Below are 17,767 nucleotides of genomic sequence, written 5' to 3'. Positions count from 1 at the left end.
ATTTCTATTTCTATTATTAAGCCTCACCACTTGTAATCTTCGCTCTCACAATAAAAGCTTCTCTATGACTCCAACTTTCACATCAGTACCAAATGATTGTTCTAAAATGCAAATATGATCAAATTACCTGCTAAAAAAAGGGTAGCTGTGAGCATTAATATATGACAACAATTGCAGAAAGTTTAGCACAGTGCCTGACAGGCACTCGGGAAGAAAAAAGAGTAGAGTTCTATCACTATCGTCCTCAGAATCCTCCAGTATTTTTTCAAGATAAAATTCAAACTACTAGCATAGTGCTCAAGCCCTAATGACTTGGCTTCTACCATGTGTCTCTCTATCTCTAGCTACTTCCTTGAATACCTGTAATCTGGCCACATGCTTAGGGAAAGTTATAATAAAATCAATGTTAAGACAAGAGACCATTCATGATAACAATAAAAAGACAATCTTTAGTAACAATTTCAAGAAGAAATGATCAGGACCTAGTTTTTAAAAAACACTAACTATAAAACACAGTAAAGGGCATACGCAGCTGTATGCATAATATACATTGTTCACAGGTAGGAAGAGTCAACCTTATAAACATGACTGATGTATAAAAGCACTGTGGCTATAATCACAAACAAAGTCACATTGGATTTAAGGGGAACTGGCCAGAAATATTCTTAAATTCATCTGGAAGGATAAACATACTAGAAAGTGCCAGGAAAAACTGTAAAAAGGAGGACCAGTGAGGGAAACTAGCCCTCCCAGACATTAAAATACATTTTAAGGGGCATCTGTGTGGCTCAGTCAGTTAAACGGCTGCCTCAGGTCATAGTCCTAGGGTCCTTGGATCGAGTCCCACACTGCGCTCTCTGCTCAACTGGAAGTCTGTTTCTCCCTCTCCCTCTGATCCTCCCCTGCTCATGCTCACACAATCTTTCTCAGATAAATAAAATATTCAAAAAATAAAAAATGCATTTTAATGTAAATTTACTATATGAGAAAAATGGCAGTTTCACATTAGGCAGGAAAAATAGGGCATTAAAACAGAAAACCTAGCCTTCCATTTGTAGAAAAATAAAACTCAGTTTCTTATAAATAATCCTCAGTATTTTTTTTACTATTTTTTGTTTTTTTGTTTGTTTTGTTTTTTTTTTAAGATTTTATTTATTTATTTGTCAGAGACAGAGGGAGAGAGAGCGAGTGAGCACAGGCAGACAGAAAGGCAGGCAGAGGCAGAGGGAGAAGCAGGCTCCCGGCCGAGCAAGGAGCCCGATGAGGGACTCGATCCCAGGACCCTGGGATCATGACCTGAGCCGAAGGCAGCTGCTTAACCAACTGAGCCACCCAGGCGTCCCAATCCTCAGTATTTAAACTAAAATCAATTATAGGTGGAATAAAGACTTAAATGTAAAAATTAGAACCATGAAAATACCAGAAGAAAACCTGGGAGAATATGTTTATAATGTTGGATTGGTGAAAGCTTCCTAAGCATAACAAATGAACAAAAGGGGAGAGAGGAAAAGAAGGAAGAAGAAAAAGAAACACAAAAGCCAAAAAAGGAAAAGCCTAGTTAGTTATTAAATTTTAAACCTGCACTTACGTTGACCAAGGAGTTTCAATTCTAGATGTCCATCTTACAGAAATACTGGCATGAGTGTCTACAGCTGTATTTGAGAATTCTCTGCAGCACTGTATGTAAAACACTGGAAATTGTCAAATGTTCACCAATAGAGAATGGTTAAATAAATTAAAATACCTACATACTATATACTATGAAGTCGTTAAAAATAACAAAGTAGAGGGATGCCTGGGTGGCTCAGTCGTTAATGTATCTGCCTTTGGCTCAGGTCATGATCCCAGGGGTCTGGGATCCAGCCCTGCATCAGTCTCCCCACTCAGCGGGAAGCCAGCTTCTCCATCTGCCACTCCCCCATTGTGTTCCCTCTCTCACTGTGTCTCTCTTTGTCAAATAAATAAAATCTTAAGAAAAAAAAGTAGATTTATTTATTCTAACATGGTAAGATGACAATAAATTAAGTGAAAGGGGCAAATTACAAACAGCATGTATGATGAGATACCATTTCTTAACAAAAAAAAAATCACATACTAAATTATTGCCCATCTTTTTGTATTTTATATAAATAAGAATCCTTAAAAGCACTAAGTTCTACTGAAAAGCTAGAATATTCATCAAGACATATTTTTAGAGGTGCCTGGGTGGCTCAGTGGGTTAAGCCGCTGCCTTCAGCTCAGGTCATGATCTCAGGGTCCTTGGATCGAGCCCCATATCAGGCTCTCTGCTCAGCAGGGAGTCTGCTTCCCTCTCACTCTCTCTGCCTGCCTCTCTGCTTACTTGTGATCTCTCTCTGTCAAATAAATAAATAAAATATTTTTTTAAAAAAGACATATTTTTAGCATCATTAAGTTTCTATGAAGGAAAAACATTAGAAAACATGTACTGATGGTTTTTAAGGCCACCAAGAATTACCTAACTTTGTTGTTGGGGTGACAAATTACTAGTTCAAAGCCTGAATTGGGAGGAGAGGATTCTATACTTTTTTAAGTTTAATTTTTTAAATAAGTGGTACATTGAAATAAGCTAGATCTTCTAAAGTTACAGAATGCTATATTCTGAAATGTTTCCTTCCCATTTTCCTCTACAAGCACATATATCTCCCAAAGGCAACCATATTACAACTTTTTTGGTATCCTTGAGAGATATTCTATAAACATACAAGCAAATAAGCAACGGTTTTCATTTTTTTAAAACCAACTTTTATGCCCCTTGTTTTAGTCTTAATAAAGAATTAAGCTCACTTAGCTTGAAGGATTTTCGATAACAAAAAAAGCTATTTCATAGCTTTATGTTGACTTCCATCTTTCTCAAAGTTGTAGGAATTTCAATTGGATTCCTGAGGCAAAAAGAAACACTAAATAGAGTAATATTTAAGAAATAGTAGATATAGTAACATTCATTGCGGAAACTCTTGAAGTGATTTGATACATATATTCTACTTATTATTTCATATGCTTAACCGCTGTTAGCTTAACAAACACGTGGCTTATAACATGGTAAAATTGGAATGCCTAGTCCACTGCCTTTAGCTGTGACAACATCCAATTACTTGCAATTCCCTAGAAGTATCACATTCTTTCACCCCTTACCCTTCTCTTGTGCTTCTATGTTGGGAATGTTTTTCTCCCTTTAAAAAATCAGCTCAGTGGAGGTTCCTCAAAAAGGTAAAAAGACCCAGGAATTGCACTACTAGGTACATACCCCAAAGATACAAATGTAGTGATCTGAAAGGTATGCACAGTGTTCATAGCAGCAATGTCCACAATAGCCAAACTGTGGAAAAAGCCCAGACATTCATCATCAAATGAATGGATAAAGATGATGTGGTGTGTTTGTGTGTATACACATATACACACACACACACACACACACACGTGTGCACGTGCATACATATGCATATATATGCATGCACGCACACATACACACGACTACCCAACCATCAAAAGAAAATGAAATCTTGCCATTTGTAACAACGTGGATGGAACTAGAGAATATTATGGTAAGCAAAATAAGTCAATCAGAGGGGCACCTGGGTGGCTAAGTGGGTTAAAGCCCCTGCCTTCAGCTTGGATCATGATCCCAGGGTCCTCAAATAGAGCCCTGCATCAGGCTCTCTGCTCAGCAAGGAGCCTGCTTCCTCCTCTTTCCCTCTCTGCCTATTTGTGATCTCTCTGTGTCAAATAAATAAAATCTTTAAAGAAAAAAAAAAAAAAAGTCAGGGGCGCCTGGGTGGTTCAGTGGGTTAAAGCCTCTGCCTTCGGCTCTGGTCATGATCCCAGGGGCCTGGGATGGAGCCCCACATCCAGCTCTCTGCTCAGTAGGGAGCCTGCTTCCTCCTCTCTCTCTGCCTGCCTTTCTGCCTACTTGTGATCTCTATCAAATAAATAAATAAAATCTTAAAAAAAAAAAGTCAGGGAAAGACAATTACATGATTTCACTCATAAGTGGAATTTAAGAAACAAAACAGAGAAGCATAGAAGAGGGTAAAAATAAAACAAGGTATAATCAGGGAGGGAGACAAACCATGAGACTTAACCATAGGAAACAATCTCAGGGTTGCAGGAGAGGAAGGGGGTGAGGGATGGGGTAACTGGGTGATGGACATCAAGGAGGGCACATGATATAATAAGCAACTGGGTGTTCTGATCAATCACTGCTCTGAAACTAATAATACACTATATATCGACTGAATTTAAATTAAAAAAAAAAAAAACTTTAGAAAAAATGGTCAGCTCAACTACTTTCCCAAGGATTCTTTTTCTATTCCATCAGATTTGATATAGCAGTCTATTCCTTGCTGACCTCTATTTTGTGGTTCTCTTGAGTTAGTTGGCATGTCTGGTTCCCTACTAAAATCTAAGCCATATGAACCGGGCTTCTTCTACTTTGCATCTCCAGCTTCCTTGGTGGTAAATACTCCTATGTTTAGTAATATTGAATATAACACTCCATTTTCCATTACGGCCCCCATCGGGGCACTTAAAAGTGCAAGGACTCACTGTGCAGACTGTAAATCCAAGTTTACAAACTGGTGGGGGTTAAAACTTAGGTAATTTAAACGATTTGTTAACCACTCTTGGTGCCTCTCACTGGTCAACAAAGTGAATGCCAGGCCAGTAGCCCAAGGCCCTCAGTTGGGACCAAGGTACTCCAAACATTTTCCTGTGCCCAACGTGTCACACACGGTCAGGACCAAGGTAAATAACATACGTGCATGGCCCTGGACTCGCACAAAGAGTTCTTCCCACTTGCAATTTGGTGGATTACAAGGCTACGGACTACGCGTCAAAAGGAGCAAGTTCAGAGACCTGGGAGATTGTCCAGAACAAGGCAATTCTTCCTCCGCGGCTTCCCAGAATCTCAGGACTGAGGAGCTAGGCCAATTACAGATGCCCAAAGCGGGAAAAAAAAAAAAGGAGCCGGCAGGCAGGAGGTAGGGCAGGGTTTGTTCTGAGAGGTTCCGGTCCCGAACTCAGCTCCTGCATGCGGCTCTGTTCCCAAGCCCTTCTCGGGTCGCAGGCCGTGGCGGCCCCGCGGGCTCTGGAATCCGGAGTTGGGGCTGGTATTGCCCCGCTTATAACTACCCCCGCTCCCGCCCGAGACTTCCGCACTCTGTGGCCCACCGGGTGGAGAAAGGAACTCCAGAAAGTTCCACGAGCTACAGGAACCCAAGCTTGCACCCAGCCCCATAAGGCCCTTCGGCACAGCTCCTCCCAGGCCGATTGCCCCCGCGCTGTTGCCTAGGTAACCGCGGGGCGGTGGCAGCGGCGAAAGGGGCGGGACTTCCGTCGAGTGACGCGTCGGGACTCGGCTACAAAAGACGACGGCTGCGGCGCGCCGGGCGGAACTTTCCAGAACGCTCGGTGAGACGCGGAGGAGCGGCGGCTACCCGAGCTGCGCCCAGCAACGCGCTCCTTCCCGCTCCCCCACATCGGCCTCGGCCCTCTCACCGGTGAGTTTCAGCCCTCGCGCTTCCCCTCGTCCGAAGGCCGGCGCCATTGTTGGCACGGGAAGCCGGATGGGACCGCGGTCGGAGGCGGTTGGTTCCGCGTGGGCGGGAGGGTTGTCGGTTCCTGTATTCACGATTTTCATTTTGGGAGGGCTGGTGTGGTGCCGCGGCAACCCATCTCCGGCACGCGGTGAGTGGGCCCGAGACGTTACTGAAGCATTCTCCACTCTGTTTAGCCTGAGGTCCCCAAGGACTTGCCGCCTTCGGCTTTCCACCCGCCGCCCCCCCCCCAAGTGCGCGCCCCCGCGTCCCCTCCGCCCCAGCTTGCTGGGGGGTGGGCGACCATGCGCGCACGCGCGAGAGGGGCGAGGGGCTGCGGGGGGGAGCGGGGCGGAGGCTGCGGCCGCTGCTCTGGTCTCTCCTCCTTCTCTTTGTTGAAGGCTGGCTGGGGTTCTCCCACCCCTTCGGTCAAGGTGGAAAGAAGAAAACCTTTAAGATCTGCCCTTAGTGCAGGGGAAACCTAACGGCATATAAACTACGCTGGTTTGTGGGGGCGAGGGGGGTTCGGTGGTCAAAGTGGAGATGCTCTAAGTTCTGTGATTGAGAAACATCCTTAGGAGGGGGGAGGGGAGGTTGCTTTCTTGTGCTTTTAATCAGTTTCGTAAACCACTCCCTTTACTCCTCCCCTGTGCCCACATTTTTTTTTTAATCTAGGGAGTGTGTGCTTATCAGATTTACCAAAGACAATGATAATGTAATAACCAATAAACTAACATATTGGTGCCCTTTTTGATTACTGCTGTCAGTACTGGAAAGAGAAACAGGAAGAATCCAGATAATAGTGGCGTTAGTATGGAGCTTTCCTGTGGGAGAGGGGGAACCCGTTGCCGTAGAAGGCCTTTGAATTATCCCGATAATTATTAGCTAATATTTAGTTGGTTAGAATTTATGGCTGAATTACCAAAGAATGGTTACCTTCTCTGAAGTTTAGGGAAGGCAGCCTTTTTAAATCAAATTTGGGGAATAAGCAGATTTCTCTGCCTTAACTCTGATTTTTACTAATTAAGATTTCCAGTTGAAAGTCAGTTAAAACTGCGTTTTATTTCAGGCTGTAGAAAATGGTGAAAGAAACCACTTATTATGATGTTTTGGGGGTCAAACCCAATGCCACCCAAGAAGAACTGAAAAAGGCCTACAGGAAACTGGCTTTGAAGTACCACCCTGATAAGAATCCAAATGAAGGAGAGAAGGCAAGTGATGTACTCAGACTCTTAAATGTAGCTGTGTGATTCTTTGCCAGGTGTATAGTACTTATTACAACCTGACAGTGAGTACGTGTAATACAGTAACTGCTTTGCAACACTTTTAAGTGAAAAATTTTTTTTTCCTCAAACAGTTTAAACAGATTTCTCAAGCTTATGAAGTACTCTCTGATGCAAAGAAAAGGGAATTATATGACAAAGGAGGTGAACAGGCAATTAAAGAAGGTGGAGCTGGTGGTGGTTTTGGCTCCCCTATGGACATCTTTGATATGTTTTTTGGAGGAGGAGGAAGAATGCAGAGAGAAAGGAGAGGTAAGAATAACCTAGTCTAGGGTGCCTGGGTAGCTCAGTGGGTTAAGCCTCCCTTCAGCTCAGGTCATGATCTTGGGGTCCTGGCTTTGAATCCCATATCAGGCTCTCTGCTCAGCAGGGAGCCTGCTTTCCCCCTCCCTCTCTGCTTGCTGCTCTGCCTACTTGTGATCTTTGAATAAATAAAATCCTAAAAAAAAAAAAAAAAAAAAATTAGTCTACATGGAGCATATTAAAGTAGCCATTAGTGAAAGCAGATTCTTCAGAAAGTATCTATTTGAAATGCTTGTTTACATGTTGGTATAATGTTGCAAACTGACATATACTGCCACTTTGATTTATGGTGCTTTTTAAACTGGGATTGATGTAGCCAAAAATAGGCCAATCAAGTTCTAACAAGTAAATGCTTTTAGGCCACCTGAGTGGCTCGAACAGCAGAGCATACAGCTCTTGATCTTGGGGTCGTGAGTTCCAGCCCCTGTTGGGTATAGAGATTACTTAAAATGCTTGCAAAGCCCTCTGATACCTTTATCAAGCATTAATTAAAAGAATAAAGGACAAAACACTTTCTAGAAAGCTTTTTTGACCCTCCCCCATCCAGTTGGAGGTACATGGCCTTGTTCAGTTAAAGTGAGTTAAAGTTAGAAATTAACATTTTTTCAAGGTCATATATTGGAAGGTAGAGTCAGGAATCGAACACAGGTTTCTTAACTCCAAATAGGTTATGGCCTGTTTAATCTTGTTTTAGCTTCTTACTAAAATATGGGCGCTTAACCTTTAACAAATGTGGTTGCAGAATTTACTTCAGAAAAATTTGCAGTCGTAGTTAATTGTTGAGGATGATTTGTCCCACAGAAAAAAAGAGTGGTTTTTACTTAGAAAAAAAAGAATTTTAAGGAATTGGCTGGCAGTCTTTGACTTCGATTAATGAAAGTTGTTTTTTGGTGTGATACTGAAGGATATGTAACCACACTAAAGGAGTTTTTGTTTTCCTTCCTTGTGTTCTCAGATGTATAAAGCTAAAGTAAGAGGGGCAGTTTTTAGCATGCCACAACCAACTGCATGGACTATATGTGATAAAGAACCAAAGGTGGAACTAGGAACAAAAGGAGATATAGTTAATGGTGCTTCACACTCTTTGGGGAACTAAAAGTATTCATTAGACATGCAGATAGGAGAAAATAGGCTTAAGGCAGTACTGTTCTGTGGTGGGTATAAGTCACTGGAAGAATCACGAACTAGGAATTTACTAATGGTTGGCAGGTGATTTTGTTTGTGTAGCCTTTGTGTCCTTATGCAATCTCCACCTTCCACTTTGCATTTTAAGATGAGATAGGTCACTCCTTTATATCCCCTGGCTGCATTTACATTTCGATTAATTTGAAACAAAAATTCCCTTATCTTTGGTCTTACTAAGGTGCTAAATGGCCACATGTGATTAGCAGCTTCTGTATTAGGTATCGGGGATACAAAATATTTGTGACTGCAGGAAGGTGTATTAGCACTGTATGAGAAATACAGTTTTTAAGTACTGTTGTCCCAAAATAAGTGTGCTACTCCTGTGTCAGAAAGAAGTGAGAACTAATGGTCTTCTGCAGAGACTGGATAAGTATATCTGCTTCCCTGACCAATCTTGCTTAGTTGGACTTACTGTGTTAAATTTTTGAATGAAATAATTGGTCATATCATTGCTATACTGAGTGAGATTCAAAGAATATATTATGACAGAGATGCAGTTTGAATTAATTTATTGGGAAACCTGCTATTTAATAACTGGTTTCCCACGTGATTTTGTAGTTGACATTTTTGATTGCTGTAGTTTGCAAGATGGCAGCGAATATGTCTGTAGGCAATACTTTCACTTAATTTTCCTCATCTGAAACTATATCTCATTTTGAGATCACAAGTGATAATGTGACCTTTTATGTATGTAGTAGGTGCTCAACAGATGTATCTTGTGAACGTCATCTTTCAGATCTTTCTTTGAAGTGCAGTGAACACAAAGAGGAGTAGCATCTTGGACTTTCAATGAGTACTGTTTTTGTTTTAGGTAAAAATGTTGTGCATCAGCTCTCAGTAACCTTAGAAGATTTATATAACGGTGCAACAAGAAAACTAGCTCTGCAAAAGAATGTGATTTGCGATAAATGTGAAGGTACGGTCTTTTAACACCTCTAAATATAACTGAAAATGAAACTGAAACTCTTCTGGATATATAAAACTGGCAATACACTACCTAAATCTTGCAGGGTGCAAGTATGAAGAAAACATGAACCTACCACCCTGAGAAATACTGGCAAAATACCACCGTGTGTGTGTGTGTGCGCGTGCGCGCAGATAGTTGGGATCAATCAAATTTGGTGTGTTTTCCTCAGCATTGTTTAGAGCTGAACAGTTGCTGTTCTCTCTAAAACTTAGACTCAAATTCATATGGTTTCAGCGTCTGTAATAGGATTTTGATAGTGTCCTCTTTTGGGGACACTAAGCTGTTCAGACAAATTCTTTGCTAAGAACCTTGGATCTTTTTTTAAGTTATTTGTTGGAAATGTTTTTTCCTAAAGAGTGAATGTTTTTAAATGGTCCCATCTCACAGATAAAGTAGTCCTCTAAGAATGGTGCTTTGAGAGCACATGCTTAAAACAAGATTCTGAGTTGGCACTTTAAGACAGCAGTCAAAATGTCAGTAGATAATTGAACCTGATGGTGGCTGTATTTTATCGAATGTGAAAACCTGAATTGTAGACTTTCAGGGCAGAATTCTATCAGATACATGTAAAAACTCATTTAAAAACTTGTTGTATCTAATACTAATTCAAACATTTCTTTTTAAACTATTTAGGCCGAGGTGGTAAGAAAGGAGCAGTTGAGTGTTGTCCCAATTGCCGAGGTACTGGAATGCAAATAAGAATTCATCAGATAGGACCTGGAATGGTTCAGCAAATTCAGTCTGTGTGCATGGAGTGCCAGGGCCATGGGGAACGGATCAGTCCTAAAGATAGATGTAAAAGCTGCAATGGAAGGAAGATAGTTCGAGAGAAGAAGATTCTAGAAGTTCATATTGACAAAGGTGAGTTCTGAGCCACTTATTGTGAGTTCTTGAGTGCTGTAGCAAGTTTATTAATACTACATTTTGTAATTGTTAAAAACTATCTTGAATAGGTCTTATGTATGGTATCACCCAGGGATAAGTCTTAGCTACATAATAAATGCTTTTTTATGCCGAACTTTTGTATAATTGTAGTGAATAATGTAACACTGACATCAGCAAATGATTGAATAGTGTTCCATACTTAACTCTCTTCTATTAAATCATTAGTTCTTCCACTTTTTTCTTGCAATTAACTTCACACAGTGGTAATTTTCTTGGGAACTGCTAAATTTAAGGGCTATGCCTACCTTTTCTTAAGATTTTTTAAATAATCTCCACCCAGGGGGCACCAGGGTGGCTCAGTCAGTTAAGTGTCTGCCTTCAGCTCAGGTCATGATCGAGGGTCCTGGGATGGAGCCCCTGCTCATCAGGAAGCCTGCTTCTCCCTTTCCCACTTCTTGTATTCCCTCTCTCGCTGTGTGTCTCTGTCAAATAAAATCTGTAAATCAGTCAGTCAATCAGTAATTAGTCAGTCTCCTACCCCCCCCCCCCCCAACATTAGGCTTGCAGTTAGAACGCTGAAATGGGAGTCATGTGCTCCACTGACTGAGCCAGTAAGGCATCCTGGAATATGCTTGCTTTGAAGGATGGAGGGTGGGGTTAGGTGAAGAATTCTGGAGGTCTCATAAAGATTTCCTTAATTTTTCTAAACTAATGAGCATGTTTCATTAGTTGATATGTAAGAATTTAGATTATGAATATGTAGTAATGCCCTTCAGACTTGATTAATTTAAAATGAAACTAGTATTACATATTGCATATTGGTAGAACTATTGATAATATGAACATTATACATTATTACATACATTTAACGTTAACTTAAGCTCCTGCAGTAGTATTCTTCCATATGTATCAGGATACCAACTCTCCCATCATTTTTTCCTCTTTAATTGGTCCATGTTTAGTAGGATTTTTTTTTTTTTTTTCTCCTGCTCTGGTAAGACCTCCCCTTTTGCTATAAGCAGTATGTATTTTGAGGGCATTAATGGTGAGTGAAGCCATTTTTGCTGTATTTACCCACGTCTTCAAAGTAATGGAACAGCTAGCAAAAGCTGGTTGTTTAATTGCTTCATCACCATAAAAAGACAGTTATTTGGCTTCATGAATGATTAAAGACTGTTTAGTTTTGTCAATGTTGAATACTGGTATTGTGGTTTAAGTTCTTAGTTTTTTAGAGGTACATACATATTCTGAAGTATTATGTCGGGATTTTGCTTGAAAATATGTTGGGGGGACTGTGGGTGGAGTTATAAATACGTGAAAATGGTAGTCATGAGTTGATAGCTGCTGGATCTCGTTTGGTGATTGTATAGGGATTCATTTTAGTATTGGCTACATGTATGTTTAATGTTTTCTATAATGAGTGAAACAGTTCTTGTGTGGGTCACCTTGGTGATCATTATAATTAACATTTATAGTTAATAATGTTTGCTAGTCTGCTGATTTGGTGGCAATATGGGCCTTTTATTTAAGGCCTTAGTGTGAGGTGGGTCTCTGAGAAAGTATTTATTTTGGAAGGTTATGCAACTTGCTTCCCCCAGGGTAATCCAGCTAGTAGTAAGTAGTAGCTCTAAAATTTGGAAACTTACCTGCCTGTAGAGTTTGTGTTTTCTACTGCATTCACTTTGTAACGAAATGGAACTGATTTAATCATGTGGGCATTCTCAGTCATTTCAGTAAACCTACGTCTACCACGACCTCCTCCCCCCTCCCAGATTTACAAACGTGCATCACTGTTTTTTTTTTAACAGATTGAGATTCTGGCATTAGTTGGATGTTAAACAAGAGTATAATGAAATCTTTTGTTTTTAGGCATGAAAGATGGCCAGAAGATAACATTCCATGGTGAGGGAGACCAAGAACCAGGACTGGAACCAGGAGATATTATCATTGTTTTAGATCAGAAGGATCATGCTGTTTTTACTCGGTAAGAACTTTTATGAACTACTCAAATTGACATCTTGCATATTTTTTTAAATGGGCTTTTCATTACGTTAAAGACATTTCTTGGAAATACTGTGAAATAATACTGTTTATGATGAACTTGGAGTGAAGCACAAGAATGATTAGCAACGTGTTAACTATCCATCTGTTGCTAATATAAAGCATTGGATTAGAGTAGGGTTCCAATAAATGTGTTGGGAATGACACCCGAAGGAACTGGTTTTAATTTGATGAAAAGAGAGCATTACAACAAATGTCTCAATGGAAAATGCTGTCATTTGAGGTGACTCTATATGAGTTTTTTTGTAGAGTACTCTGAGTAAGATAATTTACTAATACAGAATGGAAAAAAAAAGTCTAAGCACAAGGAGGGAGTGGGATGTGTAACAAACAGTTCAGGGATGGTAAGTAGTAGAGCCTCCTTAGAATAAAAGATTCTAAAGTCTTGTCCAGGAAACAGCTGGCAGGATCCATATATATTTGCTGTTCCTAGATCTCAGCTGTTGAGAATGGGGAAAGAAAGAACATCTTTGTAAAAGATACCCGTACACCCTTCCTGTTAAGAGAAAATAACTGCCTGCTATGGTATGTCTAATATTCGGTGATTTGAAAGATTGATTAAGTATATGTCATTGACATTGATATAGGCGAGGAGAAGACCTTTTCATGTGTATGGACATACAGCTGGTTGAAGCACTGTGCGGTTTTCAAAAGCCAATATCTACTCTTGACAACCGAACCATTGTCATCACCTCTCATCCAGGTATAATTCTTTAGATGAGCTTGTCTTTCTTCTAGTATTGTCATGATCTGCTCCTAGCTGGTATGGGCACTGAGAAAACTGGTGTTTTACTTGGTCAGTTATATAATTTATAAGCTGAGTTGAAATTATATAGGGTATTGGGTCTTTTTGCAAGCTCCTAAAAAGGTAATGGGATTGATGGCTTCATGTAAATTTATTCCTATCAATGAGCTAGCACATTCCTCTGTTCTTTTTTCCCCCATTCATAAAAATGTGACTATTTAAGGAAAAACTTGGCTACTGTGTTTTTAGGTCAAATTGTCAAGCATGGAGATATCAAGTGTGTGCTAAATGAAGGCATGCCAATTTATCGTAGGCCATATGAAAAGGGTCGCCTCATCATCGAATTTAAGGTAAGTATTGTAGGAATACCGAAGAATGATTAGCTTATTTAAAAAATAAATTATATTTCCAAATAGTAAGGTACATCAAATTGATACTCTTTCTTGTCCAGGAAGAAATAAATTAAGGCAATAACTGGGATTTTAAAGTTCAGCAGAAGCACTCAAAATAACTACTGTGGATTTTTGGCAAAATACTACAAGGCTGGGTTTGCTAACAGGATGGTTTATAAAACAACCCTCATTTTTTTTCAGTCTTAAATTGTCTGGCCCTTGATCCATAAATACAGCTTTTATTAAAAACATTTTCCAGCGATGCCAAGCGGGCAGTTTCGATAATTGAAATTCTGGTGACCATAGAGTTAAAAATACTATTGTTTAAATCACATTTCATAGAAATGGAGAATTGGAGAAAAAAAAAAAAAAACTTTTGGGCAAAGAAAGAACTGCCTTCTTGAGAAAAAATAGCTTTTAAAAACCTGTTAAAAGGAATTAGTATTTATTTCAGGATGGGTTCTTCTATGTGCTGAGTAGAACAGTGATCATCACAATGCAATTTTACTAGGATAATATATTTCTTTTTTATTACCTTAAGTTCTAGTTCAGCATACTAGCTAGATAGATGCAGTGCCTTTTAGAACACATGTTCTAACTTGGGACTGGCAGATTGGCCGAAAGATCATCATGTGTGTCATCACATATTTCTGGGGAAAAAAAATGGGTCAGTGGTAATACATATAAGGAACAAATGAAATACAGTAAACTGAACTTAAAATAGAGATTTCTTCTTATAGGTAAATTTTCCTGAGAATGGCTTTCTGGCTCCTGATAAACTCTCTTTGCTGGAAAAACTCCTCCCTGAGAGGAAGGAAGTTGAAGAGACTGATGAAATGGACCAGGTAGAACTGGTGGACTTTGATCCAAATCAGGAAAGACGGCGCCACTACAATGGGGAAGCATATGAGGATGATGAACATCATCCCAGGGGTGGTGTTCAGTGTCAGACCTCTTAATGGGGCCAGTGAATAACACTGCTGGCATCTTATGTGCAGTAGTGAATGAGTGAAGGACTATAATCATAGCTCACTACTTGCTATTGTTTTTGTTTTAATATTCAACTATAGTAGTGTTTTAAAAGTTAAATGAAGAATAAACTCAAATATAAAAGCTCTGACTTTGCCCCGTATGTATGATGACTTCAGTGTGGAAGATAAGTTTAATATTTGTAAAAACTGCTTTCAAAAAAAATCTCCCCTAGCATTTGTTAGGCCATACCTTGTAATTAATTTCAGTTCTATGTATATGAAACAGCTCAGACTGAAATGCTGGGTGTATGTATTGACTTCAGTGTATGACCCTTAATTGTTAAGCTATGAAGTTAAAACTTGTATTTAATTGGCAATCAGACAAAGAATTTGTAGAGAATTTGTAGAGAAGTGTTGGTCTATAGTTATGTTAAGTGGGATTCATTGTGATGCCTCTGCATTTATTGCCTCAACTGTTACTTGAAGATGGCATGCTATGTAATTTGGCCTGTGGTATCAGTGATAGAAAGGATACCTCTTTAAAGAAGGGGTTTGTCATATGCTGCTGCTTGAGGGCTTGCACTTGTAGAATTGCATTCCCTTCTGTGCCATCTTTTTCTTCCCCTTTTTTAAATATATATATACATATATATATATCAGTCCTGGTTATACTTTTTTGCCTTCTTTTTGGACCATGATAAGCTTCAGAGTAGTGGCTTCGGGAGCAGGGTAACTTACAGTGAAGAGACATTTACGTGGAGAAGTTTGCATGTATGCGATAGGAAGGTTTTTTTTTATTTAAGGTATGTTACAGGCTTACTTTAAATAACGCTCTGAAGTAACTGTAATTTAATGTTGGTAGTATAGCAAATTATGATGAATAGCTTTAATTGTATGTTTAAAAAGTCATGTTCACAAGCTTAAATCTGGTTATCAGAATTAAGCAATTGGAATGTATGAATGTCTCCTTAATATACTGATTACAAAGCATTTCCAGTGTGTCACTACAGGCTTTTTTTTCCCCTAGATTGAAAGCATTGTCTTTTCATTAAGTAAGATAGGAGATTATTTAATTAGTTAAATGGGTAATACAAAATGTTACTTAAACCATAGTTAAATGTTAAACAAGAGTGTATGTGGGTGAGGGGTGAGTAATGAGCCAAAAGGGATTTTAAAAACTTAAGCAAACACTAGAGTGAGAATGTCCAGAGTGTTTGCCTGTTTGTTCTGGTTCTGCTGCATCTCCCATAATCAGGAAGTTTAAACATTTCTAACCAAGAAGTGGCCCAGGTCTTAAGTTTCCTTGTAGGAAACTAAAACTTAGCGTATAAGAGTAGTTCCTTAAAAAAAGTATTCGAAATAATGGCTGTGACAAATCTTGAATTTCTAAAGAGAATGTATGTTGACAATACATTTAATATTTTTTAAAAATAGCACAAGCTCATGTTTCCCATCTCAGTCATGAGGGGAGTAAATCAAACCCACAGTGAGATACTATTTCACACCTACTAATCCAAAATGAAAACAGGTAAAAATAGGGAGAAATTGGAACTCTACTGTACTGGGGAGAGTGTAAAATGGTGTGTCTGTTAATGGGAAAGTTGGGGCACTTAATCAAAAAGCCAAACAAGGACTATAGGACTGGTGTGGTTCCCTCCTTGGCTAAGGAAGATTCTTCCTGCCAGTGTTCATTGCAGCATTCACAGTAGCCAAAGGGGAAACGAAACAAAGCCATAGCCAAAGGCATAGCCATATTTAGAGCCATCGCAAGGGACAAACCAAATGCGATGGTGCATGTATAGGTGACAGACACAGAAGGACAAATTATCATGTGCGTACAAATGTATGTATACTTAAATTAGGCACATTCATAGAGACCAATTATAGGGGCTAGGGAGATGAGGAATGGAGAGTTAGGGCCTGTTTGTGGTGATGGGAAGGTTTCAGATACACAGTGATAGTTATACAAGGTTGTGAATATTACTTAATGCTACTGGGTTATATAGTTAAAAATGATTAAAAATTACATTTTAAGGGGCGCCTGGGTGGCTCAGGGGGTTGGGCCTCTGCCTTCGGCTCAGGTCATGGTCTCAGGGTCCTGGGATCGAGCCCCACATGAGGTGCTTTGCTCAGCAGGGAGCCTGCTTCCCCCTCTCTGCCTGCCTCTCTGCCTACTTGGGTTATCTGCCTGTCAAATAAATAAAATCTTTTAAAAAAAAAAGTACATTTCAAAATAAAAATCTGGAAGAAAAATTGCTAGAAGGAAATAGTTAACAATCTGGAGAGGCAGAAAAGATAAGTTTGTAATGTAAAAACTGCCTCTGAGAACTTTGACCAAGGTTATCTCTTAGAACTCTGACCACGTCTGCCACAGGAACACCTGTGCTTCAACACGAGTGCATTTCCCGCCCCCAGCACTAATGCTTTCTGATACTTCCCCCATCCATTCATACTTAGAGGGAATAAGAATGTCCCATGAGGATGCTTTTGGAACATGGTGGAAGATCTTCCTGTGTGTGAGGTTAGCATCCTATCTTTCCTACATATGGTACTGTTTCTCAACCTTGGCTCCACTTAGAGTTGCCTGGGAAGCTCTAAAATGTCTGTGTCCTCCCCCCATCCCACCTCCAGGGATTTTGATGTAATGGAGCTGGGTATAGTGTAAGCATCAGGGTGGTCTTGAACAGCCAGGGTTCAACACTGCCAACAAGGGGTGCATAGTGATGTTAACTACCTAGGGTAGTAATGGCACTGCTCAAGAGAATTGCTAGGGAAGGGCAAATAATGGCAGCCCTTATTACTGCTATTAAAAATTTGAGACTCCGACCAAGAGAGCTCCCCAGCTTAGATGGACTCTTATCACAATTTCCTTTTTGAAGTAAGTTGGGGAAATGAGATGTATAGAATCTAAATATCCAGTGGATAAAACTGCTGGCAAGCTGCAGCACTATAAAGATGTTCTTTTAAGGGATTTTGAAGTCCTGGACATTTATCACTTAATTGGGTCAACGAGAATCCGAAATAATCTACTTTGTACGTGGAGAAACTCCCCACTAGTCTTCTGGTTCTCAGGTTTGAGCAGTTGCTAAGCCCTGCTACCACATCTGATTCCATAGGTCAGGGACAGAACCTGAGAATTAGTTCTTCATGGCACTTAGAACCTCTGCTCTGGCAAAAGTGAAACGGAACAGCAAAAACTAGAATCCCAGTTACTGTAATTCATGCTCTTTTATTCCTCTCACTGCTTGTGGTCAGTTAAGGTAAATAAGTTCTAGTGGAATGTGGCCTAATAATCCAAGCATTCTTTTCTTTTTCCCAAACCTGAAGAGAAGCTGAAAGCAGTTGGATTCAAAAGATAAAGAAATTGAGCTTTGGAATTATATCTAGTTTTCAGTGGGTCCTCCATGTGCAAGGTATGGGAAT

The 17,767-nt window shown here is 39.8% G+C and overlaps 1 protein-coding gene across 4 annotated transcripts in view; it reads left to right on the top strand.

Annotated features, from left to right (window-relative positions):
- The first annotated feature begins 5,345 nt into the window (after nucleotides 1–5,345).
- The window catches only part of DNAJA1 (DnaJ heat shock protein family (Hsp40) member A1), an 18,300-nt gene continuing 5,878 nt past the window's right edge, over nucleotides 5,346–17,767 (top strand). Inside the window, exons 1-9 of one of the 4 annotated variants that reach the window (XM_059143554.1) lie at nucleotides 5,346–5,516; nucleotides 6,622–6,763; nucleotides 6,910–7,087; nucleotides 9,135–9,239; nucleotides 9,924–10,151; nucleotides 12,045–12,159; nucleotides 12,824–12,939; nucleotides 13,231–13,331; nucleotides 14,114–14,218. In XM_059143554.1, the coding sequence (XP_058999537.1) occupies nucleotides 6,632–6,763; nucleotides 6,910–7,087; nucleotides 9,135–9,239; nucleotides 9,924–10,151; nucleotides 12,045–12,159; nucleotides 12,824–12,939; nucleotides 13,231–13,331; nucleotides 14,114–14,218 (1,080 nt within the window). In that variant the 5' untranslated portion in view covers nucleotides 5,346–5,516; nucleotides 6,622–6,631. Of the gene's footprint in view, nucleotides 5,517–5,582; nucleotides 5,704–6,621; nucleotides 6,764–6,909; nucleotides 7,088–9,134; nucleotides 9,240–9,923; nucleotides 10,152–12,044; nucleotides 12,160–12,823; nucleotides 12,940–13,230; nucleotides 13,332–14,113; nucleotides 15,004–17,767 lie in introns of those variants that run through there. The other 3 variants (XM_059143552.1, XM_059143553.1, XM_059143555.1) reach the window with 3 other exon arrangements.

This window comes from Mustela lutreola, chromosome 12, assembly GCF_030435805.1.
Source record: "Mustela lutreola isolate mMusLut2 chromosome 12, mMusLut2.pri, whole genome shotgun sequence".
In the NCBI taxonomy this organism is placed as follows: Eukaryota; Metazoa; Chordata; class Mammalia; order Carnivora; family Mustelidae; genus Mustela; species Mustela lutreola.
The sequence above is the reverse complement of the archived record's forward strand: the minus strand, read 5'-3'. Positions and strand labels throughout refer to the sequence as shown.